Source organism: Gymnogyps californianus, chromosome 4 (assembly GCF_018139145.2).
Source record: "Gymnogyps californianus isolate 813 chromosome 4, ASM1813914v2, whole genome shotgun sequence".
In the NCBI taxonomy this organism is placed as follows: domain Eukaryota; kingdom Metazoa; phylum Chordata; class Aves; order Accipitriformes; family Cathartidae; genus Gymnogyps; species Gymnogyps californianus.
Genome location: NC_059474.1, coordinates 83,805,269 through 83,822,969, shown reverse-complemented (window position 1 = coordinate 83,822,969; position 17,701 = coordinate 83,805,269). Strand labels below are relative to the sequence as shown.

The following is a 17,701-nucleotide window of genomic DNA, read 5'->3' as shown; positions in this document are numbered from 1 at the left end:
GGCCCCGGGGCGCAGCCCGCGCTCCCCCGGGGTGGGGGGGGGGAACCGCCACCACCGCCACCAAAAAAAAAAACCACCACCACCGGAGGGGAGAAGAGGAGGGAAGACGAGAGAAGGCGAAAGGCGGGAGGAGCGCGGCCGGGGCCGGGAGCGTGCGGTGTGGCTGGGCGGCGGTCCCCGGGCGGCCGGCTCGTGATGGTGCTCCTGCCCCTGTGGGTAGTGGCAGCCGCGCTCCTGGGGCTCCGCGCCGCAGCCGGCCGGCAGGTGAGTGCCGCCTCAGCCCGGGGGGCTGCCGGGGGCCGGACCTCCGTTCCCCCCCTTCTTTTCCCTTCTTCTCCTTCTCCTCCTTCCTGCGGGGAGGCGTCCCGGGCCTCTGCCCTGCCCGCGGGGTCCCTCTGCCAGCGGCCCCGGGAAGCTGCCGGAGCTGCGCCCCGCTTCCTTCGTTACCTCCGGCCGGCCGAGGGCTTCTGCGGGGGTTGTCCCCGGGCTCTCGGCCCGAGCGCGGCTTTCGGGGCTGGGAGACAAGGCAGCCGTTCTTGCAGGCGGCCCGGGGACGAGCGGTACCGGCCCTGGGGCTGCAAAAGGGCTTTGACAGATTGGGGGGGGGGGCGGTTGGGGAGCGCTGCCCTGCCGCCTTGTTCTCGTCCCGAGCGTGTTTCTTGCTCTCCGCCGCTTCGCAGGTTTCTGCATCCGAGCGTCCCCTCTCTGGCGGGGCGAGCGGTGGACCGGGAGCAGCCTTGGAGCATCCCCAGTGCTGGGCCTGATCCCGCAGCAGCCGGGGAGCTTTGCCTCTGTGTGCCGTAGCCCCGGCGAGACCTGGTACCACGCCGGCGGCGAGCTGGCGTTGGCATCAGGCCGCTGCCGCCTCTGTCCCTGCGGTCGCTCGGGAAGTGCGGTTGGCTTCCCTGTTCTGAGGCACGGAGACGAAGGAGAGCTGTCGACACGCGTGCCTCTCCCGCCCTGGCACCCATACTTCTCAGAACTCGTCGCTCTCATGGACGTTAAGGCCTTTCTTTGGCCACTGAACTTACGTGTTGGCACGGTGTCACGATATATAGAATGGGTCATTCAGAATCAGGGTTTCTCAGCAGCTCTATTTATGTTAAGCTTACTATGGACCCTGTTGTTAGCGCATTGGTGGGAACAGCTGTTTATTCAGTTAAGGAAAAATGCCATCCCTGGAAACCAAAAGCAGAAACGTGAAAAATGGTGCGATACAGACCAAGTAATTTTTCAGCCTTCTAGAAGCGCTCTGCTGTCGCACGTTGCATAGTAATTACACTAACAACTTTGTGCATGTCTTTCTTTTCTCTTCTGCAGGCTGGTAAAGAACAGCAGATCCAAATAGGTAAGTCTTTTTAACTATTATTGCTGCTATCAAAACAGAAATAAAAGAAGTAAGCTCAACAAACTAGTTTATTTTCTGGAAAAACAATCTGTATGCAGGCAAGCATTCCCTTGTGTACCCCCACACCGTTACCACCCAGGAGCATTTGTAGTTTCACAGGGATGTGGCATGACTTGAATTTGCATGGCCTCTCATTATGCCTCTTTGCGTCCCGATATGTCTGTGCTTCCTTTCTTAAATATAAAACAACAAAAGCTAAGAAATGCGGCGTGCTTAAACTAGCCCTCTGGATATCACGGCAAATCAGCTCTGGGTCAGACACTTTGTCTTCGTTTCTGCATTTTTGAATCAAGGAGGGAAATGCCTACTCCGTCTGACTAGGGCAAACCGTGGCTTCATACCATTTTTTTTCTGTATTAGAGGTGTTCAACCTTTTCTTTTAGCTGGAAAAAAATCTGCCTAATGCCGAGGCCTCTTCGTATTCTGTCGGTGGCACGGCGTGCTTGCTGCGTGCCTCACGGTAGTTGTTCGCTGTTGCGTTGTAAAGTGACAGTCCTTACGTAAGAAAGCGCAGCGCAGCAAGGTTGGTGTCTGTGATGAGTGAGGATCCTGAAGTGAAAGGTGCTTGTTAGCGCCCACGGCGTGCTTCGTGTTGAAACTTAAGGCTCTCTGACTCTTTCCTAAAGACAGGAAGCTTCATATAATGAGGAGCATGCGCACACAGTTTAGTGTCAGAAGATTTGTGTTCGTTTAAACTAACGGATAATGTAGTGCTCTGTGGGATGGAAGAGGTTGTGGAAAGATGCAGGAGCTGGCGTTCTCTCTCCCAGGGCGTTCGTGCAAGGGTATGCCATCCCACACGCTCCTTAGCTTACCCGGTTGTGAAGCGAGCCTTTTAACCGTGTGCTGCTGAGCGCGGGTGTCTGCACGCTGGAGTGTGCTCTGGAGCTTGTCAGCGACAGGAGCGGTAGCAGTGGGGATGGACCCCAGGCAGTTCCATTTCCAGTTGCCGTTAGACCTCCAGTTCTGAGGTTTTGGTTCAGGTTTTGATCTGAGGTTTTGTTCACAAAAGAATTTCAAGTATTTCTCTAAATTTTGGAGGTCTTGTCTCAGTTTCAGTTCTGGCACTGCATTCTTCTGGGCTCTAGGTTGATTTCCACTGTGATCAGTGAATAAAGGGAATTGAGACAGTTAGGTACATTTAAACCTAACTGGCACACAGACTTTTTTTCCAGTAGCGTGCTGATCCTGTGTTTTATTTATAGTCGTTTCCATGAGAAATGGATTGTATTTGAATTTCAGAAACCGTAAGCTATACAGGAATGCATCTTTTAAATTATACAGTACATCGGGCAAAATTCCTTCATCTGGAAAAGAACTTTTGGTCCTTTAACTTTTCCCTTTCTTTCACGGTCCCGGCATTGCTGTAGTCAGGAACGTTTGAGGCGCGCAGGAACCGCGGGAGAGAGCTGATATTGCGTGGCAGAGGGTGAATCGGGCACCCCGCACAAAGCCCCCGGGGCCGGCTCGGTGGGACAAGGCTCCCTGCCTGGCTCTCCTGGCACCTTGGGACCTTTTGTGGCTGATGCGATCTTGCCCCCTCCTCTGCCTGGCAAGGAGCGGGCGGGAGCTGAAGAGGATGTCGGCTGGTGGGTCTGTCCGCTCACAGATCCATGAGTCCGTGGTCCCAAATGTCCCGTCGGGCAGCGCAGGACCCCCTTGGGACGGGGCTCGGTGTTGGTTGGTGCCCGGCGAGAGAGAGCTGCCGGCTCGCCGGCGTCTCCTCGGCACAACCGCACAGTGTCTTGGTGGTTTTTTTTGGTTCAGGCTAGCAGGACTGAGAGTCTGATGGCTTACCAAGACCAGGCTGTCTGTGAGTAGCTCTGGCTTTCAGGGATCGACGGTGTTTTGTCGAGGGGAAATCTCCATTTTCAAAGCACAAATAGCTAGTTAACACTTACAGTCGTTGGGATTTGTCCTACGCTGTATGTTTTTACACTGTTAATATTTAAAGTAATGTTTGATCCTGTAAATTCTGATTCAGAACGTATGGCTTACTCAGTTTGGAGTTTTAATGACGGCAGTAAAACCTGCATTAGGATTGCCTCCAAATGGGCTGTCCTACTTTTAAGTCCCTATTAAGTGTCACTTTGCATCGGTGGTGTGTATTTTGATTTGGCCCAGGGCTGGCTGCTGTCAGCAGCTAATCTTTTCTCGTAGCCTGGAAAGTCACTTAGGACAAACTAAAGCATATAGGATTTTATTTTTTTTAAATCTCAGTACGAAATACGGAGACAGGGAGTTAACCAAGCTTAATTAACTGCATTAATGCGTAATGTACTGCAAATGCCTGGAAACTGTCAGGAGGAAATGGTACTCCCGTCACTCGTGAAATAGTAAGCCCGAAGGTGCTGGCACTCGGGGTGGTGCTACATCTTCACTTCTCCTGCCTCAGCCTCCCACGCAGCAGAGCTTCATCGCTGCTCAGTGCTACTCCTGGAAGAAAACTCGGATGTCTCACCTGCAAAATGGCAGTGCCAGGCCGCCCCGCAGCCTGGGTAAAACGCGTTCACCTGCAGTTCAGCAGAGGCTGTGAAAATACCACAAAGAATTTCTTGAGCTGCCTGTGTCCCTGGGACGAGTTGGCAGCGACGTAAAGGGATGAGGACACTAGAGCGAGGTGCGCCACGTGAGCCTCCCTTCCTGCAGTCCCTTGCTTTTATTCCTCCAACTTGCAGCGTCTAGCACTGAAGCGTGCTGCATACGTAGCCTCATCCCTCTTCAGGTGCAGAGTTGTGTGGCAATTCTCGAGCAATCCATCCCCCTTTTCTATCTTGTCTGTCTTTCTGGGCATTTCTGCCACCTAAAGGCAGCCAAATACAGAGCGAGCGGTGGTTCTGAAGTGATCCAGGGTGTTGAAAGAGAGGGACCAAAACGGGTTCTTCCTTCTGGAAACCACCGGCCAACGATGAAGGCAGAAAACAGTGGCGACAGAACCCCTGCTAGGGTCGTCCGTTTGTCACCGCACCACCTTTTCTGGTTGTTAAGCAGCACTTTGCTAAGTGACTGCAACAGCTCTGTGCTCATCCCATTGTGGCTAGCTGTGGGAGGGAAGGGTGATCTCTCAGAACACGGGACAGTCTTTTTATTGAAATGCTGTCCTCTTCATTCCTACAGCGGCAGGTAATTACTTTTTTCCCCAGTACTTCCACCGCAGAGCTGGATGTCTGCCATCCAGCAACCTGGTTGTATCGCAGCTTGCGAATTCCGTTCGGAAGACGCTCTGGAGGTGTTAACGTCAGATCCAGTCCTTTTGCCGAGGTAGCTGAGCTTCCTCACCCTACAAGCCGCGTTGAGGTACATCCTCCAAGAGAGGTGAGGGAGCTCGGGAAGCTGACGGTAGCTCGCTGGTCATCCCATCAGGTCAGCGTGGGCCAGCCTGGGACTCGGCATACAGCCCGATGCCGGGGCAGCGTGGGCGGGATGTTATCAGGGGTTCCCGCACATTTGTTTCCTTGCACAGTACCCAGCATCGTCTCTGCCGAAACAGTTGTGCTTTTGGTCTAATTTTAATAGGTTTCCACGTTGCTATTCCTGCTTGGAATATTTGCTAGCAATGTAAAGAGGCAGGTGTGGTTACCACACGTAGTAATTGATCTACGTCTCGTTGCCGTGGCTCAGAAAATGTTTGGGGGAAGGCGATGCTGCCGACACTTCCGCTCGGTGGACGTAATTTCACAGGTCACGATGACAGGCGAAGGAGCTGCTGTGATCAAAAAGCCGATTAGTTCACAAAAGTTGGTCCTCTGGCTGCAGCGCAGAAGGCTGGAAAAAGGAGAGCCCTGTTATGAAAAAGTATTTACCTGCAGCGTGAGCAAAAAAAAAAAGGCAGAATAACGAACACTAAGTGAGGTTTAAATACTTTTTAAAAGAAGGAAAAAAAAAGTAATGTCTTCAAACTTGGGTAGCTTGGTTTAGACCTAGAAATAATTTGTCTGGACTTTCAGCAATTCCTCCCTTTTCCACTGATTCCACTGATTGCAATTTAGGCCGTGCTTTTGAAATCTTCCCTCCTAAGCGGGTGTTTATGCATTTGGAATTCTGCAGTGGACAACCACACGAACAATTTTTGATCAATGTATTTCACAAAATCTTATGCCTAAAAAAGTAATGCTCTTCCAAATGCAGGTGACCAAAAAAAAACCAAGAAAGTTCAGGACTTTTGAACCTCGGTTGCGCACAGTTGTTGTACAGTGCAAAGACAACTGCTGTGAGGCAGCGGTGTTAATTCTTCTGTTTCATGTGTATTTGAGGGAAAAAAAGTACGGACAGCCCTCTTCAGAGGCATTCTCTGGCTAATTATGTTTTGGCACACAATGAAAGAATGTGATGTTCTTTCTTAAGTGCTTCCTTTCAACTTAAACATTGTGCAACTGGAGCAGCAGTTTAAAGCCAGATAAAAAAGAAAAAGAAGAAAATATGAAGTTAAGTGCTTTTTCTGTTGCTCTGTGTTTCTTCTCTGATCGTTACTGTAAGCTTTGAATTAGCAGAACGGATCAGCTCTGAAATTTTAGCCTAGGAAAGGGAACACCTACAGCTGGAATAGCATTTCCGAAGACCATACAGTCTATGGAAAAAGGGTAATATAAGTCAGCGGAGGAGTTTAGATGTCTTCGGTATTCAGTCATGTCACATTCAATTTTAATTGCCTTTGAACAAAAGGCATTTCCTCTTCTAGCTCAGCATTTAGAGACTCTGGAAAAGGCTTCTGCTGACTCAAAAACTTGACAGTTCGTATTTTCCACCCTTTGTTCCTACCTTCTTGTGGCTAGCTGGCTGTTCTTGTTATTAGCAAAATAACTTCTTTTTGCCCCCGCAAGTAGAAATCTGGGAATACTGCTGCAAGATGTGCAAAGCAAATCCTCAGTTGTGCGGCGAGCACAGAATTTGATCACCAGACTGTGGTCTCTGGCATCGAACATCCCGCTTTGAAAAAAAAAAAAAAACAAAACAAACCCAAGCCACGAAGAATCTCGGCGAGGTAAAAGGAGGAATGTCAGTCTGTGAATGAAATCTCCTCGCTGAAGCGTGGGGAATGTGAGGATCTAGATTTTTACTTTGACCCAGTTAGGATATACAACCCAGCAGCTCTGTCTCCTGTTGATGGCCCGGTGTCTAATGAATAAAAATGAGTTTAGAGTTTTAATGTGGTCCCTCCTCTAAGGAGAGAGATTAGCAACCCTGACTCAGAATTCCCAGTGTTTTAGGTGGGAATTATCCTAAGGATAATGGCCTAATTAGGATACCTGTTTTAGAACCTGATCTTGGAGGCGTACGGCAGAATAGGTTGAGTTGGCGGCTGCTGAAAAACACGCTGCGGCTGCTAGCCGTAGGACGTGGAGTATGCTTTCAGAACAATGGGCTTGAAAATGATAAGGAACTTTTCACTTGCCTGGGGTGTAGTATTTGTGTATTATGTAAAGATCCTTATAGCGCAAGAATTTAAATGTTGTGTCCTACTGGTACCACACGTTGTTTTTCTGTCAAATCCCTCAATAACTGACATAAAAGGAAACTGGAGACAAAGCAGTTACATGAAGCCATTAGGAACATTTTTCTACTGAAGTTACTCGTTGAATGCGTGAGTCTCTTAAAATAAGCAGCCGTTGCTACCAGGAGAGAGGAACTAGCTACTGAGCTTCTTCTCTATTAATTCTCAGTTCAAGTGTGATTCACACTGGGAGCGGGTAAAATTTAGCTCATTTAATTAAGTGTATTTATTTGAGGAATTCTCAGTGGCACTTAGCGGTAGCATCTGAGCTACCCAATCGTGGAGTTAAAGTATCAGTAATACCACTCTAATATTGCTTTAGCTAGTCTCTCAGGAAGAGAAGAGCTAGGGAATCGTTATTTCTGTGCTAAGCGTCTTTTTAACTCTCACGTAGTCTAATGCACAGGCAATAAGACTTAGGCTTTGGTCCAGTTCTTAGCAGCAGTTTGGCCCGCGGCTTGACCTGGCCCGGGAAATGTCTCTCCTTCTCCTTTTACAGGATGAAAACCGGACACCGAATATCCTGATTACTTCCAGATTACAAAATTCTCACAGACAAGATAAACTCATTTGATGGCCTGATGATGGTTTTACAGTGGTGTGAAATTACTTTAAGGCAACGGGAAACACATGTGTGTGCCCTGATGCAGGGCTGCAAATGGGATAAGGGATAACAGGAGAAGACCTTTCTCTGAGCAAAAGAGAAGATTCTCTTCCTTTTCTCATCAGTGCCTAAGAATAGCAGAGAGCGGAGAGGGAAAAAATTAGTCTCTTAGGCTAATAATGCTATTTGCAGGATACAGGTAAGGGACTACACAGAAAGAGGCTTTTTTGGGGCTGGGGGGGGATTGTATTCACTCAGGCAAATTCAGAACCCAGTTGGAAGGTTTCCAGGCAGCTAATGTTGCTGCTAATTAGACAGGAATCCTGAGCTGACCGCTGGGAACCGCAAAAAAATGATAGGCAAATGGGGCTTTCATTGCTGTTACCTTTTTTCTACCGTGGTTTTGCTTGCTTGGCCAGTGCCTCTGCTAAAGCAGGTCAGCCTTGGGATAGCTTCTGCTGGTAACTGGTTGCCCGCAGCCTTGTCTGGCCTTGCCGTGCGGGTATCCGGGGATGCTCTGACACTGATTAGAGGTATTACGGCGGTGGCTTCTCCTTGGAAGCACACCTTGTGTTTGGGACCCTTGCCTTAGCTAAGGGTCGTGCCGTTGAGCTTCTATAGTATTACCTGAGGATTTCTTTAGTGCTATCAGCAGAGTGCGGTTTTGCTGTTTTGACAGCTTCGATGTGTTGCAGTAAAGTGCAGGATTTAGGTACAAATTTGTAAAGTTCTGTGTTGGTTTTTTTAATAATTAGCTTGTCGGTTGTTTCTGAACTCTGTTACTCAAGTTAGGTGAAGAGGAAGGGCAATAGCAAGTTGCTGGGTGAGGGGATTTGTTAGAGGAGATCTGTAGAGGGAGAAGTTACTGCTTATACCACTGCTGACCGATTACTTTGTCAGCGGTACGTGATATCCACTGGATTCTTTTCCCTATTTCAATTTTCTAAGACTGCAGAAATATATATGCAAATTGCAGTTATAACCAAGCATGGCACTTCATTTTCAAGATCTTCATGGATGTCTTGACACAGGAGCAAGCAATTTTGATTAAGGTGTGCGAAGGAGTTGCACGGCATTTTTTTACAAGAGAATTCAAAAGAGTCTCTGCCTCTTCTGTGGCTATTGAGCAAACCTAAACCCCAGGAAACTCCCCAGATAAATGTAAATGAGTATTTCAGGGTTTGCTCTAAGTTTTATGAAAATAGAGTCATGAAAGACCTGCTTCTTGAAAACTTTGGCACGTGGAGGGTATTTTGCATGCGCTTAATGTGTGTCCCAGCATCTGTGGTGTGTGTGTACTCGAGGTGCGTAACTGGGCGCAGCTTCTTGTGTTTGTCCGCCTTGGCGTGATCCATATGCTTTCCCTGAGGCTGAAATGGCCTGCCTCTCCCATTATCCCTGGTTTGTCCTACCTTGCTTAACGTGACGACGTGCCAGACGCTTTTCTTCTTCTTTCTTACGTGTCCTCTCGGTGTCTGTGTGAAAGTAGTACAAAGCATTTTTATAACAACAAGCGATAGTGTTAAGAGTATTCAAGGCCTTGCTGTTGGGTACCCAGGCGAAGATCTATAACCCTGAGTGTTCCAGCTAAAGAGAGCAGTGACACGCACCTTACGTTTGCCAACATCAGATCGGTGTGCTCATAGCCAGACTGGCTATCTAGTAGATAATTTAATGCACGTTGGTGTGATAAGTGGCACTGTCCCCTGTCCTTTTAAAAACGACACAGATTTTTATCGTTCTGCAGCTGAACTTGCCAGTGGAGTGATTTAGAGGGGCTCTAACAGGAATCCTGAAGCGGGAATTTTGGAAGGGGATGTGCGGGGCAGAGGGCTCCTACACACGTGGTATTTGACGTCAGGGCTGGGCACGCGGTAGTTGTGGTGTGTCGTATAGCAGACGAGCCGCGGCCGGAGCGCTCTCTGAAGGAGCGTAGCCCGTGACGGTCAAGGCAATGGCCTCTTGCGTCCTTGCCTCTACCGTTTGTTCTGGTGACGTGCTCTTCTGTAGCCCCACATCTGGTCTTCAGGCTCGTTCCATGCTCTTGTTCTAATTTTAGTTTGGTTTTGGGTGTTTCTTTTGGCAGAACTACGAAAAAGCAGACCGAGACCGTATGGGTTAGTGATTCCAATCAGTACCAATGCAGACGGAAGCTACATCTCCAATATCCTCTCTGCAAGTCACCAAAGAAGATCAACGCGGGAGGTATCCCAAAGCCCCAGACAGCTGTATTTTAATGTCACTGCGTTTGGAAGGGAATTCCATCTCCGGCTGAAGCCCAACACTCGTTTAGTGGCTCCCGAGGCCGTAGTGGAGTGGTACGAAGACTCTGTGGAAACGGGAAAGGATGCCGGTAACACGAGTCAGACTAGAACTGCTACAGAGAGGTTATGGAAAAGAGAGCCCCTGTGGACCAACTGCGCCTATGTGGGAGACATAACGGACATCCCCGGAGCTTCGGTTGCTATTAGCAATTGTGATGGTCTGGTAAGGCTTGTTTAATGGCATTAATGTCTGGTATTTTATCACTCTGTACACAGCTTTTGTTGCTTTTAACTACACATGGCTAACGAGATCCTTTAAAGAACTTCCATTTCTTAAATCCCTTAGAAAATGCCTCAGTACATATTGATGGATACTGTCCTGCTGCTTTACTCTGGGGTAATTTCTCTGAGTTTGATGAGCAAAGTCCTTAATGTCGCTGGTGTGGGAGAGGGAAATCAAACCTACATTTTGTTGGTTTTCCCTTTTACTTTCACGAGGTCTTACAAATGGGAAAAATTAATAATGAAGTGATTTTAAGACTTAAAAGACGACCTTTTGGGGAGCGAATGTAGAATTTGGCAGCCAAATCATCACTGTGTACTTCTCGGGTAGCAAAATCGCGGGCTGTCTTGTAATCCAAGAATAGCAACAGATTTAAGTTTTGAAGGGTTTATTTATAAAATAAGCATGCTTTTTGTTTTCTTACATGCCGCTTTGTTTCTTCGGAAGGTATCATAGGAGAATTGAGTGGCTCACATCTATAAACGGTTCGTTCTCAAAACCGCGCTGGCCTGATTGCTGCGTTAGTTGAAAACACGTGGTATTTCATTGTGGCTTCGGCAGATGCAACGACTGGCTTGGTACACAAATCCCATATTGAAAAACTGGGCATATATTGAGTACGCATACCATTCGTTAATTCAATCATGCGGTAAAGCAAGCTAACAATACTTACCTTGTACTCTTTAAGTAGCAGGAGCAGTGGTGGAACACGACTGCAACATCCAGGAAGATTAATGTAGTGGTTACTCTACTGCTATTCAGGAGAGGAACCGTATGAACAAGTCTGCAGCAAGTATCCCTTCTTGGAAATAGGTTTCCCTCTTCCCATCACATGCCTCTTGTTAATGATTTGGTTCCATTTTGTGATAAGTACTGGCGAGCAAACCTCCCCGCCTCTGCAGCGTGCCTCGGTCGCTGTGTGAGTAACTGCATGAATGTCTCGAACTCCTGATACAGAGCTTAGCGCTCTGCACAACCAAAACTCCTTGACTTTCCTTACTTAAAGGAAATACTGGTGGTGGTTACATCTGAGTTGATCAACTGATGTCAGTTTGGTGTGTTTTGTTTGGGTTTGGGGGTTTTCTAGGAGAATCTGCCGGCAGTGTGCTGTGTTTACAAGGGCCGTGCAGACATCTTCAGATGTAGTTCGTACAATGAACGAGACCCTCGGGCTGAGAGCTGGTTTTTAGCAGTAATCCTGAATGAAGTTCTTGTGTTAAGTGAGACAGCACGTTAAGACAATAAATTGGATTAAATGGAATTAGATTAAGGAGTACAGCTGCTTCGGCAGAGATTGCCATGTGGCTGACGAGCTGCTCGTGTTGTGTTTTCACTTAACTGAGATGAAGTAGTTGCTGTCTTCACAAACCTCCGTGTGTCTAAGAAGACAACAGATACCGAAGAGGTCCTAAGTAAAGAATGGGAGATTTCTCGGTAGCGTGGCTTATTGCCACTCTTTTCCCGTAGCACCCAGGAGAAGCCCTTCACGTGCTTTCCGTGGTTTTAGGGACTGGACTAGGAGAAGATGTGCTTTTTGCTTGAGGAGGAGAGCGGGTAAATGCTCCTGAGTCACTACTGTCTTTGTTCATCTCCACCCAAGCTGTCTGGCGCAGTCTTTGAGGGGCTTCTCCAAGCCCCTGAACCACCCATCACGTGGCAGGGTGGGCAACCAACGTCGGAGCGCAGACGTGGTCTGAAGCTGTCGTGACTCCGTTCCCTGCCCGTGCTGCTTTCGCACCCGTCTTGCCAGGACCCAGACCTTAGCTGCAACGCTTGCTGGTGCGACACGTTTGCCTTTGCTGCCAGGGGACACCCGGGCTGGTAGAGAGCTGCGGCGGTGGCTTCACTCCTCCCTGTTTGGGGCAAGGAACGTGAGAACAGCTCGCGTGTTGAAAACCATCTTTTTGAGCACTTTTGCTTGCTTGCTTCACCTAGCCGTGGTAACAGTCTTCGGGAGCTCTAAGCGAGTGAGTGTGAAAAAAATAAATAATCCTGAAGATTGATGGGATTTCAGAATTATTTTTTGTTTTTCCCTCCTCCCGCCAGCTCCAAGGTTATCAGAAGTAACTTGAAGTTAGCATTTCTGGCTTCTCTGTTGCTGTACCGTGCGCCTCTCAACCACGCTAGAATATTTGATCCTCAGTGTATCCTAAAGATGTGAAGAGTGAGATAATATGGCTTAACAGAAACTGGAACAAGAGTGAGAAATTCTAGGGCCCTGTGTCTGTTGGAAAGATTTATTTTGGACTTCAAAGGAATTTAGACGCTCTCCAGTGTAGCCAGCGAGGTTCTTAGCTTTTGGGAGAAAATGAAGGGAATCACTGTGGTAGCAATTCACTCAATGTATAGCTTATAAAAGAAGTTTGATATCGTAAGTAACGGAAAAAAAAACACTTGGCTTGCCACAAGTTAGCGAAAGACCTCACAAATTTTATTTTGCGCATAAGGAGATTTTTCATCGTGACTCGTAAGACACCAGCTCATAGTGGGCAAAATTGTGCTAACGTGTACTTCATAGGCATTGCTGAATTTCGTACTGTTTAGAGTTTGCTCTCAGCGCTAGACGTGTGGTTATGAGGAACATAAGGGTGCTAAATTTTGATTGCTTGGTTGTGAATATATGGAATAACTGGCATTTGCACTAGTAAAGCAAGATTTTGCCCATGGTCTCTTTCTGAATCTAAACTTACGTTTAAAAACCAAAATATTTGAACACTTCTGTTTTGAAATAGTTTACATATCTACTTTTGCAGTAAAAGTCATCTGCATGCCATCAGTTTTGCAAATTCCTATCTTCACATCTGCTTAATATCCCTGGAAAATAACCCTGTTTGTTTAAAAAATCGCATGCATGTGCATGCACTTGTCATAGCAAAAGAACACTTAATTAGTCATGTAGAAGCTGCCCGTTGCTTTTATTACTGTGTTTCAGAAAGCTGGTGCTTCCGCAGGTTTCTGTTGTGTATTGCTGCTGTTGTATTGGTCAAAACGGCAATATTTATTGTCACAGAATTTATAGAGTTTATCAAATACTTGCAAGAGTTCCAAGCAACTGAATTACAAGCAAAATCATCCTTGCGGAGTTCCGATAGCATGTGGAGAGGTCCTACCGTGTCTCACTTGGGGAGGATTGTGTAGTTAGCAGTGCCTGGCAGAATTTGGGCTTCTGGTCGTTGATCGCTGGTCCCTACTATAGTTACTGCTGTTTTTATCTACTCAATGTGTTCGTGTTACTAAAGCTTGCTCCGCAATGGCAGTCTTTGGAAGTTCAGGTGGTGCTGTCGTAATGCAGCATGTTGATCAGCATGGGGAAGGGAAGAGGGCTGATGAAAAACCTGCTACTTTTGCGAGAAGTTTATCCTAGTGTCATGCTGACATTCATCAGCTGGGAGTAACAGCATCCTTGGGCTCTGTGGGCTTGAGAAATTGAAGCCTATGATCTCGTAGCAGAGAAGGTTAAAAGGAGAAAAGCTCGTAATAACTTTGATCTGCAGATGGAAAAATTGTAGCTTCACGGACAGCAGCCTAGATTTAAGGCCACTGATTGATCCCTTGCCTTTTCTTTATTTAGCTTTGGTTTAGTAAATGTTCGGGGGCGGAGTATGTTGTAGCAATGGAAGGACGTACAACTGTGTGGGCATGACAAGGCCAGGCAGAAGGCTCCACTTACCCAGGCAACGCTTGCAGGGTACATGTGCTCCCCTCACATATTCGTAGTCCTTAAATTCTTGTGTTCCTGTGTCTCATTCCGCCTCCTTCCTGCTTTTCCTTCCTTTTAGTGCCCGTACAGGAACATCTCACCTCGGTACTCTTCTGCTGTCCAGCTCATTAGGCTCAGACTTACTAGGGGGAGTAAGTATTATTAAAGGTTATGGCAAGCCTTCCTGCATGAGTTGCCAAGCCCCTTCCCTATTACATCTGAGCAGCGTCTTCCCTTTTGCCCTCCATATGAAGATCAGATCATTCAAACAGTCATGAAGAACTGTATTTAATATATCTGATTTAGCATGTCAGGTTGCGTTAACGGTGCTTTCTCTTCTGGATAACTGTCGGAATGTGTTTTGCGTGTCTCTGCACTAAATGAAGGGTTTAATCTAATGTAGATTCCTAAGCCAGGTAGTTAATCTACTCCCAGGTGAGCATATACCGGACGGTATTTTTGTGTCTGACTCGTGTGGTAGGCTTCCTGTTCTAAGATGCCGAGATGCTACAGGAGGTTTGATGGCTTAACTATTCAAAAGTTAATAAAGTTTATCTGACCTTGTAATTTGTTGCGAAGAAAGTGTTGGTACGCATCTAGAGGAGCATACGGTTTAGAAAAGTGGGAAAATAACTGCAAGGTGTTCAAGGAGACGGAACTAAGTTCCAAGCAGGCTTGGCAGGTGGCAGTTCCCACAGGTTGCTTATGCCTGGTGCAGTGCTGTGTCTGCTGTGGAAGGGGCCGAAAATAACCAGCCTCCAAAAACCATTACAAATGTTTCAGGTTGTAAATAAACAGAACACCGCAAAGTCAGCATTTAGAAATAGCCAAGTAAAAGCTTTGAACCGGTCTCTGCCTTTTGTTGTAGAGAAAATTACTTCAGTTTCTCAGTTAGCTTTCTTCCTTTTGTAACACAACCCAAACAGTTGTTGGTATGCGATGCCTTTAGATTGTACTTACGCTTTGAACTATGTTTTTATAGACGTGTGCCTCCTTGTTTGAGTTGTGATCTGGTTTATGTTCACATATATGCAATGCCAAGTGTGAACGTTGTCTTCCGTTTCTTACAGAGCATTAACCTTCCCTGTTTTAAATGAAAGGGCCAGACCCAGTACGATGAATCTTTAATCTTTGACTTCAGATACCCAGTAAAATGTGACTTCTTTTGTTTATTGGAAAACCATGGCCTTCAAGTCCAGGACTGCATACGCTCATTTGAAAGTACAACTGTTTGCAAATGAAAGGTCTTCAGTAGTCTGCCTGCCTTTTAGCGTTCAGCTGTCAAACCGGGGAAATCCCTGAAGACAGACTAACTGTCAAGAATTAAAAAACCCAAACCTGCTCAGATCTATCGTTTGTGACGGATTATTCTTCACTTGCTTATTGTCATCCCTTTTTTCTAAGGATACGGAGACATGAAGAAACTTGCGTGTGTCTTTACAATCAGCCCTCGCACACAAGTTAACCTGCGGCTGTCGGTATTTGGGGAGTTTCAGCATCTCCTCAGAGCTGGGTTTTGATTAGCTGGCGTGACAATCCCCTAGCACAGACCTCGTGAAAGTAGGCACTTCTTAAATGTTAGCCTTTAACTTTGTGTCTTAATCTCACCTTTGGTGAAAGGAAGCTGATGAGAGTTTCCTACCCTCGGTGCTTTTGGCATTTGGTTATTTGGAGTGTCTGAACGGAAGGATGTACAGAGATGCGCGCAGTTACTGTCCTTCGGCAAATATGTTTGAAATACAGGCTGGAGTATCTCAGACGAGAGGTACTTGCACAGAGACTTAAGCCTTGGTTCAGGAAAAGCCTTAAAAATATGCTGAAGTTCAGGCATGGGGTTAAGTACTTACCAGGATCTAAGCAGTTTCGGGGCGTTTTGATTTGTTTCAGATGCTTTTGTATTACCATTGTTTCATCAAGACTGAAGTATTAAGGCTTGCTTCGTGTTCGTGTGTTGGTACTAATGTATTGTTTCAACATGAATTCCCCCAAGCTGGCAAAGCGATGTCAATAAATGGCGAAACAGCTTTGTAGGAGCTGGTGGTATTTTATCTCAGTGTATTAGACCAGCGTTTTGGAGACAAACACTTGAACTGCTGCTGAGCATCTGGTTCACGTGGGAAACTCTTGATGACGTTAATTCCAGCGTCCGAAAGAAGAGTATTATTAGGGACCCACTGCCGAGCAGGGCTGCTATGGGAAGGTAATCAGAGCACCTCGACTTCTTGGTGCGATGGCAGTGGGCATGTAGTGGGGCGTAGGTGTGGGTGCTCGCAGGAGGGCCGGGATGTGCATCGAGGCTCGAAATGGGACCGGCCCCGCGGCCCTGGAGGTCTCTCCCAGTCCAGGCTGGGGGCTGCGGGGCCAGCGTGGGAAGCTGTGCGCTTCCACTGCCCGGGCTGCGGCGGAGCGGACATCTGGTAATCCAGTACCTTCTGGGAGCGCGAAACGCAGGAAAACAGAATATACGGCTAGGGAGATGGAGCCGCGTCCGGACCGCCTGCTGCTCTGTGCAGATGGCAGCGGTGTCTTCGACTGAGTTAACATTCTTGTATTCATGCTACCCTGCCCTGTTGCGCGCTTCCCGCAGTAATTACATCCTTGCAGTGAACTCCCTTAACCTGCCGTGCCTTGTTCTTACCACTTGCCTTTTGCTGTACTTGGCAGCCCTGCGGACTTACTAGGCTGGGCTTGATAGGTTGCAGATGCCTCCGTGGAGAGCCAGACCCCATCTGGCAACCTCAGCCCGTCCTCCCCATTTCGCTGAGCAGCCTTCGGTCACCGTCTGGCTGAGCTTGGACTTCATCCCTCTCACCTCTCCGGTACGTAGCACTTCCTAGAGGCTGATCCAGACTTTTCAGATGCAGGAATCCATAGTAAAGAGGATTTCTCGAAGTTGAGAAGCTCCAGCAACTTGGAAAAACGCGGTGCCGTCGCGTCGCTTATTCAGGACTTCTTGCATAAAACACTGAGGGAAGGGGTAGTGAGAAGGGAGGTGGAGGTGATCGAAGTAAAATGTCAATATAGTGTAAAATAATGTAATACAGAAATTCTTTTAGATGTCTAGTTTGCTCCTCCTTGAAGTTGTCACTCAAAACAAGCGGGTACTTCATCCTTACTTTGTATAGCGTAGTCAAAGTTTATGCGGATGGTTGCTCAAGCTCCATTTATTTCTTCTTGTTTGTTTTTATAAGTTTTTCTAATGGGGCTAGAGTTGGGCTAATGATAGATGTGCCTCACTTCTTAGCCCTTGCGTCTCCTTCTCTCCTCCTGCCTTGCATTTCTCCCATTCTCGCTTAGAACGAATTGCCCTTTCCCACGTAAAACCTCCCTCTTCTTCCAGAGCTCTCATCGAAACTCGTTGTGGTGAAGCTTTCTCTGTCACAGTAAAATGCTGAAGAATTTGTGTCTGCAAGACGGATAGCGCAGGTAGATGCGTGACTCGCTTGCCGAGCGTTGGCAAACCACGATGTGAGCAGGGAGAAGCCCTGAAGCCTTCCAAGTCCCAGCCCAGCTCTTGCCCCTCGCTGCCTCCTGCCCTGTTCCTCAGGGAACCTCAGCCCATGACCAAAGTAAGATTAAACCCAATTGAAAAGAAAGCTCTTTTTCAGAGGCGCGGAGAAAATCTCTTTGCTTCAGCAGAGAGTTTTAGAAACCTATTGTCCATGCCAGCTTCTGGCTGCCTGTTCAGGGATGGTGAATGGGGGAAACCGCCGTGCTTTGTACTCCGTGTAGTAAGTAGGAAGTAGTAAAAAGCGTTGTGCTCAGAGTTTCCACTTGGTTGTATGCTTTATGTTTTGAAGGCTGATTGAACTGCTAAGTCCTCCTCTGAAATGATAATTTTCCGATGGGCCGCAGCTCCCTCTCCCTTTGTTCCAAGGATTGCGTGGTCATAGGAAAAACTGAATAGATATACAGTAGTACTGCTATGGACTTAACGTAGACCAAATTGGG

At 47.4% G+C, this 17,701-nt stretch overlaps 1 protein-coding gene across 1 annotated transcript in view; it reads left to right on the top strand.

The window, feature by feature from the left end:
- Positions 1–195: 195 nt before the first annotated feature.
- ADAMTS3 (ADAM metallopeptidase with thrombospondin type 1 motif 3) overlaps positions 196–17,701 on the top strand; it is a 130,057-nt gene continuing 112,551 nt past the window's right edge. Inside the window, exons 1-3 of the mRNA XM_050896287.1 lie at positions 196–264; positions 1,321–1,348; positions 9,590–9,990. Of these exons, the coding sequence (XP_050752244.1) occupies positions 196–264; positions 1,321–1,348; positions 9,590–9,990 (498 nt within the window). The remainder of the gene's footprint in view (positions 265–1,320; positions 1,349–9,589; positions 9,991–17,701) is intronic.